This window comes from Rhineura floridana, chromosome 1 (genome assembly GCF_030035675.1).
Source record: "Rhineura floridana isolate rRhiFlo1 chromosome 1, rRhiFlo1.hap2, whole genome shotgun sequence".
Lineage (NCBI taxonomy): Eukaryota > Metazoa > Chordata > Lepidosauria > Squamata > Rhineuridae > Rhineura > Rhineura floridana.
In genome coordinates, this window is record NC_084480.1 from 318697443 (window position 1) to 318717893 (window position 20451).

The window sequence follows — 20451 nt, forward strand, 5'->3', positions numbered from 1 at the left end:
AATGCAAATACTAGAAAAGCGGCACTGGAGATCATCATAAGACAAAATTCCAAACATTGTTGCATCTGAAGTAACCATTCATCCACTAAGGATACCACTGATGTGGCCCCTGAAAGGTTTCCCACAAGGGAATGCAGCCCTGAGGTTGAAAAAGGCTCCCAACGTCTGACTTAAGAGAAAAATCATCATGGGGTCACTTGTACTTAATCTTCTCAACTTAGCTGCAAACCAACCGTGGGTTAAGCTGGACATCTTATTTATTTATTAGATTTATATCCCACCTTTCCTCCCAGTAGGAGCCCAGGGCAGCTAACAAAAGCACTAAAAATACTCTCAAACATCATAAAAACAGACTTTAAAATATATTACAACAAAACATCCTTAAAAACATATTAAAACAAAAAATCTTTAAAAACATTTTTAAAAAAGCATTGAAAACTTATTAAAAAGCAATTCCAGCACATGCGCAAACTGGGATAAGGTCTCTATTTAAAAGGCTTGTTGAAAGAGGAAGGTCTTCAATAGGTGCCAAAAAGATATGGAGCCTGTCTAATATTTAAGGGGAGGGAATTCCAAAGGGTAGGTGCCGCTATGCTAAAGGTCTGCTTCCTACGTTAAGATGGTATCTGCAGGAGGCCATCGCCTGCAGAGCATAGTGATCGACTGGGTATATAAGGGATAAGACGATCTTTCAGGTATCCTGGTCTTAAGCTGTTTAGGGCTTTGTACACCAAAACCAGAATCTTGAGCTTAGCACAGTAGCTAATAGATAGCCAGTCTGGCCCATCTTATCAATGCCTAGGAACGTGGCCACTGCATGTTGAAACCAACTTCACCACATTTTACAATCCCAGCCCTTCTGTGCCCTACTTCCATTTCATCCGCACATTGTTTGGACCACTTTCTCCTTGATAAGGGCTCCAGGAATTGAACTGGCAACCTCAGGATCTGATGCTATTAAGCTCCCTAGAACTCCTTCTGCTTGGTCCCAGAGCCATCTTCAGCCACAGAAGGGAACAACAGGTGTGTCACAGCAGCCTCTACCATTAGCAGGCAGCATGAACTGGACTGGCCAGGCCTGGCAGAAATATTTGCAAGTCTTGTCTTCAGGCCCTGCCTGGTCAAAAGAGCTGCACTTCTGGCCCCATCTCATGCGTTTGCCAAGCCCCTGTCACCTCATCTCCAGAGAAACTCAGTTGGAGAACACAAACACTCTAGGCCAAAATTCAGCTGCATTATTTGCCACCTTCCTGGTGAATTTGATATCGAGCTTTTTTTAAAATTTGCAGTAAACCACCTACCCCTGCCTATTGCCTCTAAAAAGCAGCAAAACAATATTTCTCAGGTGTATCCATTACTGAGAGCCAAGCTAGATGCAAGAATTTTGCAAGAATTGAGATAGTAAAAGGTTTATTTACAGGCATGCAGGTTTGTTATAGCGATGTCATAGGTTTCCTTAGTCTTACAATTTATTTCTGTAACAGGTTTCTTACTGTACAGTTTTTAGTGGCATTTTAAATGGTTGTGTTTTTTAGCAATGATGATGACATTGTATCATTACTATTTCATTTGCATTTTGTTTTTGACTCCTGGCGAAGGAGAGTTCTCTGAAATGCACTGAGCTTAATAAATAGTTGCAGACCAGTGGCACAAGAGCCTGCCTCCTTTTTGTTACATTTCCCTCGGTGCTGTCTCCCTTTTTTCTCTTCCAATGGATCTCAGGATATTTTTTTAACACTTGAACCTGTTCCAATCACATATAAAGCAGGAGATGGATGGGTAATGACTTTTTAGAGCAGAGGGACTAGATGTGCCCAGATGTGGTGGCAGGCTGGATGAGGACCAATAAGCTGAAACTGAATCCTGGCCTTGTGGGTAGGTGGTTCCTGAGTCTGGGAATTAGACAGTTTGCCTGCTCTGGATGGGGTTGCACTCCCCCGAAAGATCAGCAATGTCATCTAGGGGTGTTGCTTGATTTTTTATTGTCACTGGAGGCCCAAGGGGCTACTGTGGCTATAAGCACCTTTTACCAGCTTTTATTATATTATTATTATTAAAATCTATATCCTGCCCTTCCTCCCAGAAGGAGCCTAGAGCAGCAAACAACAAAACACTAAAAAATCTATAAAACATATTAAAAATAAAATCTTTATAAAAAAAAAAGACATTAAAAACATTTTAAAAATAATTCCAGCAGAGATGCAAACTTGGAAAAGGTCTCTACTTAAAAGGCTTGTTGAAAGAGGAAGGGCTTCAGTAGGCACTGAAAAGATAACACAGATGGTGCCTGTCTAATATTTCAGGGGAGGGAATTCCAGAGCCACAGCACTAAAGGTCCACTTCCTATGTTGTGCAGAACGGACCTCCTGATAAGATGGTATCTGCAGGGGGTCCTCACCTGCAAAGCGCAGTGAATGGCTAGGTATGTAAGGGGTAAGACAACCTTTCAGGCATTTGTAACCTTAAGACTGTATTACTGTACTTGGGGAAACCCTTAAGGTTGGTCTGGAAACTACAGCTTATGTAAACTGCAGCGGTTAGGTTGCTGAGTGGAGGTACCTGTCGCAAAGATATTAACATCACTTTTGAAAGAACAGCACTGGCTGCCAGTTCATTACCAGGTCCAGTTTATTCTGAACTAGTCAGACTGCATCTGGACAGTGCCGGCTGGTGGCTCCATGTCCATGGGGCAGTGGAATCTGCTCTGGGTTTTAGTCCGAACCTTCATGGAATTGTCCAAGGTACTAAACGTTTGAACTAAAACCCAGAGCAGATTCCACTGCCCTATTGACATGGAGCCACCACTGTATCTGGATTAGTATGTCCAGTTCTGGGTATCTAGGATGCAGACAAATTGGAACGGCTAGAGAAGGGCAGCTAGTCCTATTTTAATAAATGGGTGTGTTTAGCCTGCAGAAGAGAAGACTGAGGTGGACATGACAACACTTTTCAAATAACTTTAGGGCTGTCACACAGAAGAGGGCAGGCTTTTGTGCTGCCCCGAAGGCAGGACTAGATTTAATGGGCTTAAGTTACAGCAAGATGAACATGAGAAGAAACATCTTGACATATTCCTATCATCATCATCATCATCATCATCATCATCCTCGATTACCCCACCTTCACTCAAAGGTATCAGGGTGGGTTACAGCAATTTTAAAATACAACATTAAAAACAATTTTAAAACCACCTAAAATTGCAAAATAAGTGCAATTTGACAATGAAGCCAATGACCTAGAGAGGTGGTGGGATCTCCCTTGCAGCTGAAATTCTTTAAGTAGACCATCATCTACTGGGGATGCTGATGCATCAAGCAGGGGATTAGACAGGTACACCATACATTTAAAGCACATCACTTCCTCTCAAAGAATCCTGGGAACTGTAGCTCTGTGAAGGATAAACTACAGTTCCCAGAATTCTTTGGGGGTATGGAAGGAAGTCATGTGCTTTAGATGTATGGTGCACATGCAACCCTGCAAGGCTGCCTCCAACACCATGGTCATGCTTACCTTGGCCCTGAAAGTCTGGAACAAACAGAAAATGCTTACTCACCTGGATGAGCTCTCTTCTTCTGCCAAGGGAGTTTTGGATGAGATGGATTCAACCTTATCCTGAAAGGAAAACAATTATGTCAAGATCCAAGGAGTTTCATGGAAAAAATGCCCAGCACATCAAAGCAAACTGTGCCAACAGCTATACAGAGGGACATAATCACAGTGGAGCCTGAAGAGGCTTGAATCGTCAGGGAGATTCCAGCCCTTTGCCTGAATTTTCAGCTTTCATTCTTTCTTTCTGTTTTAAATTAAGTTTCTAGACCTTTTGATTGGGGATCCTGCTGGGAGGAAGGGGCAGGATATAAATCAAATAATAAATAAAGAAATGCATACATAAGGAAAAGCGGGCAGGCAGCATACTACCCACATGATTACTAAGAAGTGAACTTGCTCTAACCTTTCAGTGTCCTCACCCATCACAGACATGGCTACATTTCCACAACATTCAAGAGACGCCCACGCTAGCTGGCGGAATCATCGCCTTTCCCCTCAAATGTTCAGCTGTTTTCCCCAATGTCACACCTCATCTCAGGTGACGTACCTGATGGAGGTTGGGCTCCTCTGACTTCACAGCGACGTCCCCATCTTCTGCTTCCTGATTTGCGACTTCTGTCCCATCAGCTTCCTCTAGCCTGAGAGAGCTTCTTAGCAAAACAAGCAAATGGAAACATAGGAGGGATGGAAGAGAGTTTTGGTACCAAGCCCTGTCCTCGATATTCCTCTCTGCTTCATATCTTGCAGGGCTAGGCCACTGCAGCGGCCTGGATGTGGGCTAAGTAATTGCTCACGGTCAGATGTACAGGACTGCCTAGTCTCACGGAAAGTGGTTCTCCAAGGCAGACGCCTTTCCAAGCCTTGCCAGGGAAGGGCCACGGCTCAGCGGTACAGGATCTGCTTTGCACACAGAAGGTTCAACCCCCGGCGTCTCCAGGTAGGGCTTGGAAAGATTCCCTGCCTGAAAACTCTAGAGAGCTGCTGCCAGTCAGTGTAGACAATACTGAGTCAGATGGACCAATGGTCTGATTCATTACGAGGCAGCTGCATGTTCCTCGCTGTTTGAAAACGTTTAACAGAAGATGCTGGAAAATGAACCTTTTGCGTACAGAACATGTTCTCTACCACTGAGCTACGGTCTGGCTGATTGATTCTAAACAAATGCTAAATTATTAGCACAGAAGTAGCGACTGCAAATCCCAGACTTGTGGGCACCCTCCCTTTGTCCGGTTAACCAAGGGGCTCAAAACAACGGCCGACTTTGTTAACGATAACCAGGGCTTCAGCCTTATGCATACTTACATGGGAAATTGGGAGGAAGCCTACTGAGCTCAGTGAAATTTGCTTCCGAGTAGATAGGCATAAGACTGGAGAAAGGCCGTAGCTCAGTGGCAGAGCATCTGCCTTGTATGCAGAAGGTCCCAAGTTCAATCCCAGACATCTCCAGGGAGGGCAGAGAGAGACCCCTATCTGAAGCCCTGGCGAGGCACTGCCCGTCAGTGTAGACAACACTGGCCTGGATGGCCCAATGATCTGACTCAATATAAGGCAGCTTCCTATGTTCCTAGCAGGGCTGTGGAGTCAGTACGCCAAACCTTCGACTCCGACTCCTCTATTTTTCTACTGTCCAACTCAGACTCCTTCATAAATGGCAAATGTATATTAACTAAAAAAAGGTAAAGGTGTCCCCGCACTTATAGTGCGAGTCGTTTCCGACTCTTAGGTTGATGTCTTGCGACATTTACTAGGTAGACCGTATATATGGGGTGGGATTGCCAGTTCCTTCCCGGGCCTTTCTTTACCCCCCAGCATATGCCGGGTACTCATTTTACCGACCACGGATGGATGGAAGGCTGAGTGGACCTCGACCCCTTTTACTGGAGATTTGACTTCCTCCTTCCGTTGGAATCGAACTCCGGTCGTGAGCAGAGCTTCGGCTGTGTTACCACTGCTTAACAAATTTACTGTAGTAAAATGGTAGCACAAGGCATTTCATCACCACCACGTGAATCATCAGGGTAAATTGATAGAACATAAAATATATTTATTTGAGTAAAATTTCTGAACAAGAAAACTTTCCTAAATTCCTATGAAAGTTTTTCTTTTGAAGCCTGAGTTGGAGTCGGTACATTTCTACCGACTCCACCCAAAATTGTTTCCGACTCCGACTCCATAGCCCTGATTCCTATTGGCAGCCTTTACAGCAAATACTTTTTTCCTATTAATCACTTTGTATTTGTGGAGCCTCCAGCCCTGTTTTAGACCACTGACATGAAGTACTCAGTACTCAGTCAGTACCAGGGATGGGTGAGAATTTCGATTCAGTTTGCATTTCAAGCAGAATTTATCAAATTCACACTTTCCGAAACAATATGAGAACTGAAACACAGGCATCCTTCGAAATTTGCATTTATTAGAATTTTGGGATGCAGTTTGCCAACTAAACAACATTTACAAAAATGCATATATCAGGGGAAAGTGTGCATAAAAATGAATACGAGTGACAATAACATGCAAAAAGGCAGGAAATGAGGAGAAATGGCTTGCAAAAATGTGTACCTTTGCCAAAACTGCCTACAAAAATGTGTTTATTTGGAGACATTTGCACTAAAATAGAGAATTTTCATGAGGATTTTTTAAAAAAAAATCACAGATCACTGTAGAAATGTAGAGAACTGAATTTACATTGGAAGAATGAGAAACTGAGAGAACCGAAACAGGCAGATCTTTCCATCCCTAGTCAGTACCCAATACATACTGAACTAAATATGCTTTTTGGTCTTAAACCAGCAGGGCTCTTAAGTTCTATGTTCCTGGGGCTTTGCATCGCAGGAGAAGGCCAGTGACTTTGCTCAAACTGTCGCCCAGGGAAAACTTGTCTGCTATTGCTGATCTTCTCATTAGGGGATCTAAGTTTCCTGGGAGAGCAGCTTAAAAAACACTGAGTCTTACTCCAGGAACATACGCACTGTCGAGCACAGATGGGACCTGAATGGGCGTGTGAAATTTTGCCTCTGGGGACCTACAGTGCTAGCAGCCAATTGCACCAGCACTTTTTCCAGTAAACTGAGGTCGGAGAGATGTGAAAGGAAGTTCCTGCAATATGAAGCAAAGCTGGAAATTTAAGATCAAGGCTTAGATAGTGCTCAACCATGTCCCATTGCCTACGAAACAGAATGCCACCTTGTTCTCTGCTCCTCACAACCATTCCAGACTGATGGTACAGAAATTGCACCGGTAATAAAGGCTTTCACACTACAAGCCTCACCAGTTGCAAGAGAATGGTATTGCAGTCGTGGAAAGATAAAAAAACCCTGGACGCTTGTGTTTTGTGTTGGCTGATGAGCAGGCAAAAATAAATATATGCCTTGATACTTTTATAAATGAAGAAATAAGTAGGGTTCATAAGAAAATACAGTCTATTTATGGAGTATGTTATTAAGCAAAGACAAATAAGAACATTGTATCCTTTAAATTGTGTACATGCTATGCTGTGATAGGAATGTTATGATATACAGTAGGGCCCCGCTTTACGGCGTTCTGCTGATGCGGCGGCTTTCATTTTTAATTTAAAAGCTATTTTTTTCTCTTTTGCGATGTTTTGCACCGTTTTCACATCATTTTCGTGCGACATGGCCCATTAAAGTCAATGGGGTTCCACTTTACGGCGGGGGTCTGGAATGGAACCCGCCATATAAGCGGGGCCCTACTGTATAAGTGGGAGCTGCAAGAAGGGCCCCCTCCAGACTGCTGGTTCTTTATGGGTGTATTTTCTGCAACGTGTCATTGATGCAATGGTAGTGCACTAGTGGTGGATTTATACTGGACCGTCCACACATCATCCTGCTCTTATTAGTTGTTCAGCGATGCTTCCTCAATGTTGCTGCATAATTGCAGTCTGGAAGGGCACTTTTGCACCGGAGCAAAACATAAGTGGGACAAAAAATTGTGCTTTGTAAATCGTATTGCTTTATTGTATTTATTGTTTTATTGATGTATTCTTATATTGTATTTTGATTTTTGTGTCTTCTGTAAGCCGCCTTGAGGGCCTTGGCTGAAAGGCGGGGTATAAATAAATTATAATAATAAAAAAATAATAATCCGGAACATTGTGGTATACGAAGTATACAGGGTTTCAGCAGGAAGTGAAAAGATATGCACTGACTGGAAAAGAAGCAGAATGTCCACCCTAAAGCGTCTGTAGCCACAAATCGTATTGAAAGCAGAATCATGTAAAACTACCCCAATACAATCAGGAGCACAAATCATCATGCAGGCACAATAAAAAGGACATCTGGAAGGGCACACGCTGTTGCGGCATATCCTACATTGTAGAAGGAGTGCTCCTGTTCAGGGTTCTAGACAGCCATTCCTCAGATAGATTAGACTGTGTGTTATATGCCTTCAAATCGATTTTGACTTACAGCGACCCTATGAATCAGCAACCTCCAATAGCATCTGTCATGAACCACCCTGTTCAGACCTTGTAAGTTCAGGTCTGTGGCTCCCTTTATGGAATCAATCCATCTCTTGTTTGGCCTTCCTCTTTTTCTAATTCCTTCTGTTTTTCCCAGAATTATTATCTTTTCTAGTGAATCATGTCTTCTCATGATGTGTCCAAAGTATAACTTCAGTTTCATCATTTTAGCTTCTAGTGATAGTTCTGGGTTCTAACACCCAATTATTTGTCTTTTTCGCAGTCCATGGTATGCGCAATGCTCTCCTCCAACACTACATTGCAAAGGAGTTGATTTTTCTCTTATCTGCTTTTTTCACTGTCCAACTTTCACATCCGTACATAGAGATCGGAAATACCATGGTCTGAATGATCCTGACTTTAGTGTTCAGTTATACATCTTGCATTTGAGGACCTTTTCTAGTTCTCTCATAGTTGCCCTCCCCAGTCCTAGCCTTCTTCTGATTTCTTGACTATTGTCTCCATTTTGGTTAATGACTGTGCCAAGGTATTGATAATCCTTTACAAGTTCAATGTCCTCATTGTCGACTTTAAAGTTACATAAGTCTTCTGCTGTCATTACTTTAATCGTTTTGCTGTTCAACTGCAGTCCTGCTTTTGTGCCTTCCTGTTAGATAGATAGAAAATTTCCACCTGCGCTGGTTCTCTACATTCTGTGACTACTGAGCATGCTCAGTCCTCATTCGCAGCGGCTCTGATATCAGTGGGGAAGTGAATCCGTGGCTAAAACCCGGTGTGGATTCCACTGCCCTACTAACATTAATTGTTAACATTAATTACAACATTAATTGTTCTAAGCCGCCCAGAGAGCTTTGGCTATGGGGCGATATACAAATGCAATAAATAAATAAATAAATAACATGGAGCCTCTCAATGGCCCAGTTTTGGCTACAATCTGGTCGGCACTCACCACCTGAGTTTGGTATTAGAAGGAGATATTTCGATGTGCTTATTATACTTTAGGGCAGAGTTTTATGGAATGGCGTATATTGTATAAAAAGGTGATTTCTGAATAACTGAAAAGGGCAAAGCAGGAGTCAGCATTCCAGGACTGAGGAATTCTAAGACGTGGAACAAACTGAAGTATACAAAGCACACCATTAGCCCAGCTAGGTTAGTATTGCCTACACTGACTGGCAGCAGCTCTCCAGGATTTTAGATAGGGGATATGCTGGGGACTGAACTTGGGACCTTCTGTGTGAAAAAGGGATTCCCTGCCACTGAGTTATAGCCCTTCCCAGACATAAGATACAAGGAGCTGCCTCCTACTGAATCAGACCATTGACCTATCTAGTCCATTCTGATTTGCAGTTGCTCTGCATGATCTCAGGCAGAGAGATTTTTCCCCCTTAACTGTGTGATCTTTTACTTGGAGTTGGCCATTTTACTTGAGACCTTTTGGCATGCAAAGCATGTGATCTACTGCAGAGCCATTATTCCCAGGAACGGCTGCAGAAGCAGACAGACTGCCACTTGGCACCTGGACTTTTGGCCCTACAAAAGAAAATAGCTAAGGCAGCTTTAAATGCCAGGCTGCAGCCCAGGATGACAACCCTTGTAGCAAGAGAGGGACTTCAACCCCAACCCTGGCGTTAAGGGAAAGCAACTATGGAGTTATTTAAGCTGTAAAGAATGGAACAAGAGGACCAAGAACAAAAATCTACACTCTGTATAGAAGGGCTCAAGGCACACATTAAAAATAAACAAACGTTACCTGGAAATAGTATTCTCCTGTAACGGTTTCTCCTTCAGTAGAAGCTTCTTGTTTGGTTCTTTCAGAACAGGAGACTGCAAGAGAGTAGCACAAAAAATATCTAACGGTGCAAACAGATACACCTACAAACATCTACACCGGTGCTGGGTGAGCTTTCCCCGCCTCTGCCCCTCAGACAAGATGTACACTTGCCCCCACCCCCAAGGCTGCTTTCCAGATCTGCTTCACCCGTCCTAACTGCTCCCGACAAGTTGTCGACTTTTGTTTCCAAGCACATTACAGTTTCATCTGATTAACCGATTGTTGAGTGTAGGGGAAGCCAACATGGTGTCCTTCGGGTGTTGTGGATTCCAATTCCCATCAGCCCCAGCCAGGATGGCAAACCACTAGGGATAATGGGAGTTGTAGTTTACAACAGCGTGTCGGCTACCCCTGGCTGTGTCTTTTTTTTTCCAATTAAAAAACACAGACTTTTAAAAATGATTGCCACAAGGCAAGGGCCACCCAGTCAGGCTTGAGGACAGCCCTTCGGCAGCAAAGAATTCAAATTTCTCTGAAAGAGTTTTAAAAAAGCAAAGAGTTCAAACCAGTTCAGTTCAGGAGAGAAGACTGCACAGCTGTCCTAAAAGGGGAAAGTACAATTCCACAACCGTCATTGAACTAACTGATGTTTGGGTACACTCTAAGAGCACGTATTCAACTGAGAAAACTTCTACACGGTGTTACCTCTTCCCTTAAATCTGAGGTTCTTCTGTGAAGCCTTTGAGTTAATTCTTTAGTCCGTTATTTATTAATCTTTATTTATAAATATATTTGTATACCGCTATTTTATTTGAAAACATCAAAGCGGTTTACAAGTTCAAAACAAAACACGCAGTAAAAACATTAAAAATGCAGCACAATGGGACCAGCTAGTTAATAGCGTGCCATGCACACTCATGGTACTTAATAATAATTAAATTATTTATTGTTATTTCTTTTAAATGTCTTGTAATGATTTCACCTTAAAGGATGCTTTTAGATCCCACATAGATGGATAGCTAAACAGAAGGTCCAGGAGTTAATTGGATTGAGTCCTGAAATATTAAAAAGTTTCCCCCACCAACCAAAGCTTTAATCTGAGTTTGGGACTCTTGTCGCCCTCCAAATGTTGCTAAACTACAACTCCTATAATCCCTGATCATTGGCCGTGCTAGCTGATGCTTATAGGCATTGCAGTCCAACATATATGGAGGTTCAGAGGTCAGTTCCTCCCCCCCGCTTTAGCTGATTAATCTTCAGTAAAGCTTGCAATACTGCTTTTAAAAAACGATGTGCTTTAGTTTTAATTGCTTTTCTAAGTCACTATTCCTGTGCACCATATTCTCATGCTTATGTCACAACATTCTGTATTCATAACATTTCCTACACTCCTAGCGAGCTTTAAAACTGATATAACCAGTTGGATACCCTTCCAAAATGTGGCTTGAAATGCAAGCAGCAGCAAATACTGGGAAACTAAATTCAAAAGAAAAAACCCAAACCCATCCTATACTCTGCAACATTCAACAATCACCATAATTCTCATCAGAACTGAAATGTTTATCCATTCGCCCAGGAGAAATGTGGTCACCTGACTCAGCCTTTGCCAACCTGGTGGCCTTCCAGACATTTTGGGGTACAACTCTCATCACCCCCAGGCAGCACAGACACGATTCTGGGGCTAACGGAAGTTATAGTCCAAAACGTCTGGATGGCACCAGGTTGGCAAAGGTTGGTGTAACTATCCACCCACCTGTTCATGACGTGGAAGACCTTCCTGCCCATTGGCATGAGCTTTTCTCCTCAGTTTTTTGGGCCTTTTGGGTACCTTCGATACAGAATTCTGCTTCTTATTTCTTGAAAAAAAGGTACACATAATATGATTAAGAAGAGCAAGCCTCAAAGAAAGAAATCACGTCCCCTCACCCTTGCTGCCAATACAGCCGCTATCCTTCTGCATTGGCATTACCACTGATTAAACTCCTGCCCTACTCTTGTTTCTGCGAATCTACCCCAAACCATCCGGGGCTCCCCTTGATTCATGGCCTGACCCACGTCTCTCTTCCTTTGGAAGCCAGATTGCTCTCCCATTTCACTCTGCTTTAAGAGTGCAAGGTACCACAGGCCACAATACAGGCCAAGGGTGAGGAATCTTTTTCAGCCTATCAGGGCAACCTCCTCTCACTTGCCCGGGTGGAAAATATCATCATGTTTATTTGTATGCCGCCTTTCCATAAGAATCTATGCTCAAGGCAGCTCACACCATGGGAAAAAAGTTACATAATTCAATCAGTTGCAAAACAAACATTCAAATAGAATGTTTTGAATAATAGAATAGCGCAAGTGTGCGTAGAAACTGGCCAACTATGTACAGGTCACATTTACACTTGTTGCTCTGCCCACTCTTGCCTTTGCCCCCCCCCGCTGGTGTGTGGCCCCCAGAAGGTGGCCCAGAAAGAAAAAGCGGCCCTTGGGCTGAAAATTGTTCCCCATCTCTGCCATATAAGGCAGCTGGCTATTATCACCCACACATGGCACATGAAGGCAACAGCCACTTAGCAAAAGGCACCCAATGAAGTCATGAAAGGTGTGCGGTTTGGACCACTTAAAGAAGAAAGTCCGGCTTGTCAAGCACCATTTCCTCCACCCCCCTGACCCAACACTAGAACTCCAAACCCAAAGAAGGCAGCGGTGAGGGAACTTTTGATGGTGGTTTCTCTTCCCCTTGAAAGTTCTGACGGCCTACGATTGTTTTCAGAGCAGAGTCTGGTGCTGATACACTGACCCACACTTTTTCCTCCATTGAGCCTCCCTCCCCCAATTTACGCCTTCTGCGTAGCCGCAGGAAGAGTCACAGCGCCGTCAGCCGCGTCCGGCGCTTCCGTTAACAAAGGCTTTTTAATATCCCCCATTGTCCGCACAGTTGGCTGTTCCCAGTCGGTCATTTTTAAACTTACATCTGCAAGAAACAAAAATTATGGATCTTTAGGGGAGTATTTTTTGGTGGGGCTCACGGCTCAGATATGTGGGTCGTCATGACTAGACGCTGTGTGTTCAGTGTAGTGGGCCCAAGCCCGTGGAACCCCCTCCCAACTGAGATTAGACAGGCACCCTCCTCGTTGAACTCATGACTAAAACTTTCTTGTTCCAGCAGGCATTTTAAGGTAGCGCTTGGTTTTATGATGATTGTTATTGTTTCTTTTTCTGTATAGTTTGTTTTTATGTGCACTGTTTAGAAATGCAAATGATTAAGCACTTGCAGGGCCGGTTCTAAAGGGCGGCCAGGTGGGGCACTGGCCTGAGGGCCCCTGGAGCTACAGGGGTCCCTCAGCTCCCCCTTCGCGATCCGCAGAAGCAGGACAGGAGCTGTGGATCGCAGGACAGGAGCTTCCGAGCCGCCTGCCATTTCCCCAGTTCACCTACCTTTCTCTCCGCTGTTTTTTGCAGTTTGCCATCAATCAAGATGGCGGCCGAGGTTTCCCTAAGGGGCTGAAGCCTCTGCCGCCATCTTGGTTGATGGCACGCATGCATGTTACATGCGTGCATTGCTGCCATCAACCAAGATGGAGGCAGAGGCTTCAGCCCCTTAGGGAAACCTCAGCTGCCATCTTGATTGATGGCAAACCAAAAAACAGCGGAAAGGTCAAGCAGGGGGATGGCAGGTGGCTCGGAAGCTGCTGTCCTGCGATCCCTCCCACGACTGCTTCCGCGCATCGCGGAAGGGGAGCAGAGGGGCCCAGGGCAGGCTAGTGCCCTGTTAAGCAGTATATTTCAACAAGCCTTTTAAGTTGAGACGTAGGTATATCCCAGGCTGTGTAGGAATTGCTTTTTAATACGTTTTTAAATCTTATTTTTAAAATATATATATATATATTTTTTGACTTTTTTAAAAGAAGATCTCTTGAAAGCTTTTTAAAAAATGTTTTTAAAGATGTTTTGTTTTAATGTATTTTAAAGTCTGTTTTTATGATGTAAAATGTCCTACTGGGAGAAAGGGTGGGATATAAATCTATCAAATAAATAAATAAATAAATAATAACATGAAACCCCCCCAAAAAACTGTTCTCTCCTGTGATCCAATTATATAATGTTAATGGCTTTACCCATGATGTGTCGGGAAGTACTTACGTCCTGAAGCAACGCAACTTAAGAAACCCGATTTCCTCCCCACTCTTTCCAACTGCCGATGTTATTGACTCTACCATCACTCAGCATGCCAATCTCAAAGGGGATGGGAGGGGGGCACTGTGACATCAGCAGCTAGCTCAGCCAATCACTTTTGCTCTCCTGGCTAAACCACTATGACATACCTTGGTTACAAGGTGGGGCTATTGCTTCTCCTAATGCCCCTCTCCCCTACAACAAAACTAACCCTAAAAACTGTTGCTGCAACAGGTCTAAGGCCAGCATAATATAAATAGCCACTTGCATATTTAAACCATTTCCATGTCTGCCTAATCATTTGTGGCACAGAGGGATTGCCTCTAGGTGATTAGGCAATGAAGAACTATGAAAGTTGATTGTTTGGGGTCAACAAATCACCTGTAATAGTATGTGGGCAGCAGAAAAGACCATTAAAAAGAGTTTTGGTCTACCAATTCTTCTGGACAATTGCACAAGAGTTTATAATGCAGAAATAGCAGGAAATGACCTCCATGGTAGCTTATACTACTACCATCACCCGGCCATCATCTGGGAAGTTTTGGGTCCCCCTTCTGCCATAGTTCTTCAGAGAAATGATCCACAAGTACGCTTCACACCTTGCTGGTATGGCAATACAAACACAGTCTAGCTGTGTACACACCATACGTCCTCACCCCAAAAAAGAATTCTGGGAACTGTAGTTTACCCCCCAGAGCTAGAGTTCCAAGCACCCTTAACAAACTACAGTTCCCAGGATTCTTTGGAAGGGGGAAATATGCTTTAAATGTATGGCGCGCACCCAGAGTCTGTCTCTACTTGAGGAAGGAGAGATCATTTCTGGCCTTGGTGGAATTAACCAATGGAACCTTTTTCTGCTGTCTCTGCATGATAAATGTAACATGTCAGCCAGCTTTGAAGGACTGAGATTGTAGGTTGGCTCATATTGGGTCTATCCCAGAGATCAGGAACCTGTGGCCCTCCAGATGTTATTGGACTCTAACTCCAATCAGCCCCAGCCAACATCATCAATGGCCAAGGATGACGGGAGCTGTAGTCCCTCAACACCGGGGGGGGGCACAGCTTCCCCAACTCCGGGCTATCCCATCAGTTTATTTCTTTACACCTGTGGATAAACTAGCTGAATATGCGAACTGGCTCCACTGAGGTAATGTGTGAGGTGATAACTGTGGCATTAAGGTCTTTGATGGCACGCTGAGGCACAGAAATGGCCGACACTGTAGTGACCCAGGTGATGAACATCTATGCGTGAACCAGCGGAGTGCCACTTCAGTGAAACCAAACGACATTTGAAATCTGTGTTTGAAATCAACATTTACTCTCTGGGCTGGTCAACCACCTAGTCCTGAGGTAATCAATGTGGTGTCCTCCAGGTGCTGTGGACAACAACTCCTATCATCCCCTGACTATTAGCCATGTTGGCTGGAGTTGATGGGAGCTGGAGTCCAACAACATCTGGAAGACACTACAATAGTGATCCCTGTTCTAGACCAACCTTCCCCAACCTAGAGCCCTCCAGATGTTTGGGATTACAATTCCCATCAACCCCAGCTAACATGGTCTCCCTTGACCAACCCCAAACCAAAATGCTCTTAGTATGCTGAAGAAGTAGCAGCACCATCTATTAAAGATCACTTTTTTATTTTTGACATTTCTGTATCACGCCATCAACCAAGTCCTCTGGGTTATTTATTTTAATCACTTAAGTAGCACTCATGTTAATTTTTCACATCTTTGAATGCTGTCAAAGTGGGATGGAAAGTGGATTTTAAACTGAAAGAAAAACATGGACAGTTTTTCAATAAAGCTTTTGTTTCCCTGTCTGCCTTCCTTAATTCTGATATCACCACAGCATAAAAACACCCTAACCTGAAGGTCCCAAGGCATTTTTAAAAAAGCAAAGGTGTGTGTCTGTGTTTCAGCGCTATATCTAGAAAAGAACTGATCCTCACCCAAATGCATGCCCTGAAAAAGTGAGAGGGTCAAACAGCCTGACTGTGAGTCTACCAATAAAGTTCAAGGATGTTAAAGTGAGTAACTGAACCATGGTAAGAGTGGAGAGAGGATTGTGGCTAAAAGGCTGAGCTATAAACCAGACAATTCCTAAATTCAAGTCCCACAGCTGTCATCAACTCACTACAAGGGCTTGAAGGCATGCCATTTATCTCACAACCCTTTCCGTTTCCAACACTGGAATAATAACACTGACCAACCTTGCAGGATTGTTGCTAGGACTATTTAGATAACAACCCTGAACATTCCAGATCACCATATAAAATGCCAAGTATATTTGGTATTGCACTGTTTTCGGTAAGCAGCCCTCTCAAGACCCTTGCTTGTTCCAAATGCCAGAATGTTATATGAGGCCACCCTCCCTTCAAAAAAGGTATTGCTATATGGATAACAATCTTGTGCCTTGTAGCACTCAAAATGCTACACGATAATCTTTTTCGTCCCCAAACTGATTGGGAATAGTTCAGCCCATTCCTAAGAAAGTTTACCGGGAAATAAATCCCAGTGAATTAAATAGGACTTGCATTGTGATAAGCACACTTAAGATTATAGTCTTTGTCTATTATGTTATTATTAAGATTAAAAAATTAAAATTATATCCTGCCCTTCCTCTCAGGAGCCACCCAGGGAGGCAAATAACAACATAAACACTAAAAACATCTTTAAGAACATCATAAAAATAAAATATCTTTTTAAAAAAACTTTAAAAAAAAGTCTTAAAAAGCAATTCCAACACAGACGCAGACTGGGATAAGGTCTCTACTTAAAAGGCTTGTTGAAAAGAAAGGTCTTCAATAGGCGCTGGAAAGATAACAGAGATGGCGTCTGTCTAATATTTAAGGGGTGGGAATTCCAAAGGGTTGGTGCCACAACACTAACGGTTCGCTTCCTAAGTTGTGCAGAACGGTCTTCCTGATAAGATGGTACCTGCAGGAGGCCCTCATCCCATAGACCTACATGACACATACATGCACATCACTACAGAACTCTCAGCTGCTAGATGGGGATATGCAGAATGAGGTGGTTCAATGGGCAGTACCACTTCAGCCTGCGGAGACGGGGCACAGGGGAGGCATCCCTTTTGAATGCTCCTTATGTAAAATAAAAACTCCCCGCAAATGGAAAAGTAACAGAGCAGGGAGCAGAACAACTTACATCAACTAGTTATATAGTTGCAGGGGCTTTTTTTTTTAACCAAACCATTACAAAATGGCACATACATCTATCTCCAGGACACTTCCCAGCACGGACAGACTGAACCAGAACAAATAGACACTCTACTGAAAAGCACTGTGCTTCTGGGATATGTTTCTAAAGAATCTTTTACGACAAAATAATAGGATTATTGTCCACTCTAGGCCTTTGAGAGGGGGGGATGACTTCATCAACAACTACTGGCTCCTACTGGGAAGAAAGACAGGATATAAATCAAATCAAATAAATAAATACAATACAATACATTCAGGAACTTCTTCCATTAGCATACATAAATCAACCCCCTACATATCCTATTAAATGTTTCATAGACCCCTTGAACACCCTTTATTATCCAGAACAACTCTAGATGTTTTTCAACCAAAAAACTCTTGCCTTCCAACCAAGCCCACTCTAGCAGAGGTGTAAAGTAACTCAGGGATCTGTAGCAATTTTAAGAATCAGCATAGAGCATTCCTCTTTTGAAGCTAAACCAATGGTTTCCTTATTTTAACAAGTTTGAGGAACACACTCTCTGGTAATACCCACACACCACAAAAAAGTGAAAAGCCAGGCCTCTAGAAAACTAAAGCAGATATGAAATGTTTTTCCATCTTACTACCTTCCCTCTTTTTTCAGGACCTCTTAAGGGCTAACCCAGAATCAAACTTAAATTGCACTCACCTGTTTAAATGTGCACCTGAGCTGGATTAGAGGCTATTGCAAGGCCTCAGAGAGAGAGAGAAGGATCTTCCCTTTCCTCCCTCTCTAGGGAAGTGCCCCCATCTAAGAAGTTAGTTTAAAGTTCCTGCTTATCTCTGATTAGGAGGAAAAGATCAGACCCAAAAGCATTCAGAGAAGAAACCTTATTTTCAGAGTTGACTTGCAGGAAAGGACAGATGGAGACTTTTAAAAAAAAAAGTTCTAAGGAAATTCAAAACCAAAAATTCAAAAGCAGGTAACAGCCAAACGTAACATCTTCTCTTTGAGAATTATCTTTGGTTGGAAGATTGTCATTACTATTACTATTAATTGCACTTATCAGTTGTTTTTTTTCACAAAAAGTGACTAACAAAAATAGTATAAAGAACCAATAAAAAAATGTTGCTTTTGTTTGCTTTTGGGTGGGTTTTGAGTGCATGACCACATTTCCCGTTAAAGTGATGTGGCTAATTTAGGTTGTACCTCTATACATTCTGACCTAGAAAGAGTAAGCCCCATCACAACGCAGCACAACTTAATTCTTAATAAACATGCAAAGGGGGTGCATAAGGAATGGTTCCCAATACACTTGTTACATAGCCTTGCTGTTTCCTCATCATCTGGCTGTTACTTCCAAGCTGAGGTCTTTATGAAATGCTTGCCTGGGACTCCTAGGTCATCTCTTTCTTTAAAAAATATTTTTCATCTGAAGTGGATGCCTTTCCTAAGAACCACCCCTCTTGCCTGCTTCCCTGAGAAGGAGGTTTATTGACCGCTATTGGTCTTACTTCTGAGTAATGACACCCTAAGATTAGACTGCACACAAAAAGCTTTTTCTTTCTTTGCCTTTTTAAAACTTGGTTAAGCTGGGATTATTTTTACTCATTATTAATTATTACTACTACTATTACTTTGCCGCCCTGGCCTCCTGCTGGAAGGGCGGGATATAAATCAAATAAATAAATACATAAAATACTACAGTACTACTTGGGGGTTCTGCCCCCTGCTTGCTTTGCTTGCCAGCTCTCACCCCCAAACTCACACATACCTGGCACCCCCAGACACACACCAGACACCTCCAAACACCCCCAGGCACCCCTAAATACACAAACACCCCAGGCATCATTGAATCATAGAATAGTAGAGTTGGATGGGGCTTATAAGGCCATCGAGTCCAACCCCCTGCTCAGTGCAGGAATCCAAGCTAATCTCCAAACATGCGCATGCACGGACTCCCACATACACATACCAGGCACTCCCAAACACACACACAAACACGGATTCCAAACACACACACTCGGAAATGCGCCCCTCCCCAGGCACTCGCAAATGTCGGGAGCCATGCTAGCCAGGGGTGGGCCGATGTACAGGAAGGGGGAAAGGAAGACTTGGACTGGGATGTCCCAGCTGGGGAAGGACCCAGTGAGGAGGAGGGACATTGTAGCAGCCCCCCTCTGGATGTTGACAGGTCATCTCCAGCCATCCTAGACACCCCCAAGAGGGACCCCGGACTGGCCCCTTACTCCTCTTACTCCTCCTCTGCCGCCGCCGCGAGACAGCTCTCCCTCCTGTAGAGGGAGAGGACGGGGCGGATGCTGAGACACCCCTCCTTTGCCTCCCAGGAGGCGGAAGTGGTGGGAAATTCAACAAGCCCAGCTCAGGAGGAGCTCGCGATTATGTGCCCACCTCTAACCGTGACTCTGGGTACACACAAGCTGGGCGAGGGGGGAGAGTTAGTTGCTTAGTCAACCTCTTAATGCCGCCAAGTTGTGCCTAGTTAGCTAGAGAGGGATGCTGAGTTTCGAGTAAGTCGTAGGTAGATTCATGAAGCGCACTGAACTGAAACTTTCTCTTACTTCAATAAAAGAAAAAAATACAGCCTCTGAGTCTGAGTTCCTCACGTTCGGGCAGGACACCGTCACCCCACTCCCTTTGCAACCCCCTCCCCCGGTATTGGCACGTGCCAGCCTTCCCTGTTCCAGCTATGTGCTGCTGTTAGCACCAGAGTCCCACACCATTGCTTCCTCCCAGCAAATGGCGCCGTTGCACAGCTCCATGAAGTGTGCCAAGTCTGCCTCCTCACCCAGGATGTTTACCTGCATCCCATCAAGGCTGCTGCTGCCATCACCACTTGCCCCTTGGCTACTTGCCCTCCCCGGGTCCGTTTGCCTGCTTGCTCCACATCTGCCTATTTGCCTCGCTTGCCTGCCCGCCCCACAGTCGCCCACTCACCTCACTCACCCTGTACCAGGCCGCCCTGCTCACTTGGCCACCCTGCTCACTTGGCCACCCCCTCTGCCAGCCATCCTTGCTTCCCTCACACCCTCGCCTCACTGGCTGCCCTGCCCTGCCTCCACGTGATGCAGTGTGATGGCATGATGGCTTAGGAAAGTCTTATATAGTTAAATTAGATAGATTTATTAGACTTGTTAGTCGTTTGTTATACAAAGGTCTCCAAGTGGTTAACAACACATGAAAAACATAAACACACACTGGTATAGAATTGAGGGGAGTTCATCTGGATGGATCCCCTTCAAGCCTATAATTCTGTACATGTAAGGTCGGGATCTGTAAACTGATGCTAAACTGCTCAGTCCAGTTTGTTAAGCTAATGGGCCTA

General features: G+C 43.9%; 1 protein-coding gene across 10 annotated transcripts in view; it reads right to left on the minus strand.

The window, feature by feature from the left end:
- Positions 1-19461, minus strand: part of TOP1MT (DNA topoisomerase I mitochondrial) — a 61893-nt gene extending 42432 nt beyond the window's left edge. The window contains exons 1-6 of one of the 10 annotated variants that reach the window (XM_061607079.1): positions 19364-19461; positions 12588-12720; positions 11515-11617; positions 9741-9814; positions 4097-4199; positions 3554-3612 (exon numbers count right to left, since the gene is read on the minus strand). In XM_061607079.1, the coding sequence (XP_061463063.1) occupies positions 3554-3612; positions 4097-4199; positions 9741-9814; positions 11515-11617; positions 12588-12706 (458 nt within the window). In that variant the 5' untranslated portion in view covers positions 12707-12720; positions 19364-19461. The other 9 variants (XM_061607075.1, XM_061607077.1, XM_061607074.1 and 6 more) reach the window with 9 other exon arrangements.
- Positions 19462-20451: the final 990 nt, after the last annotated feature.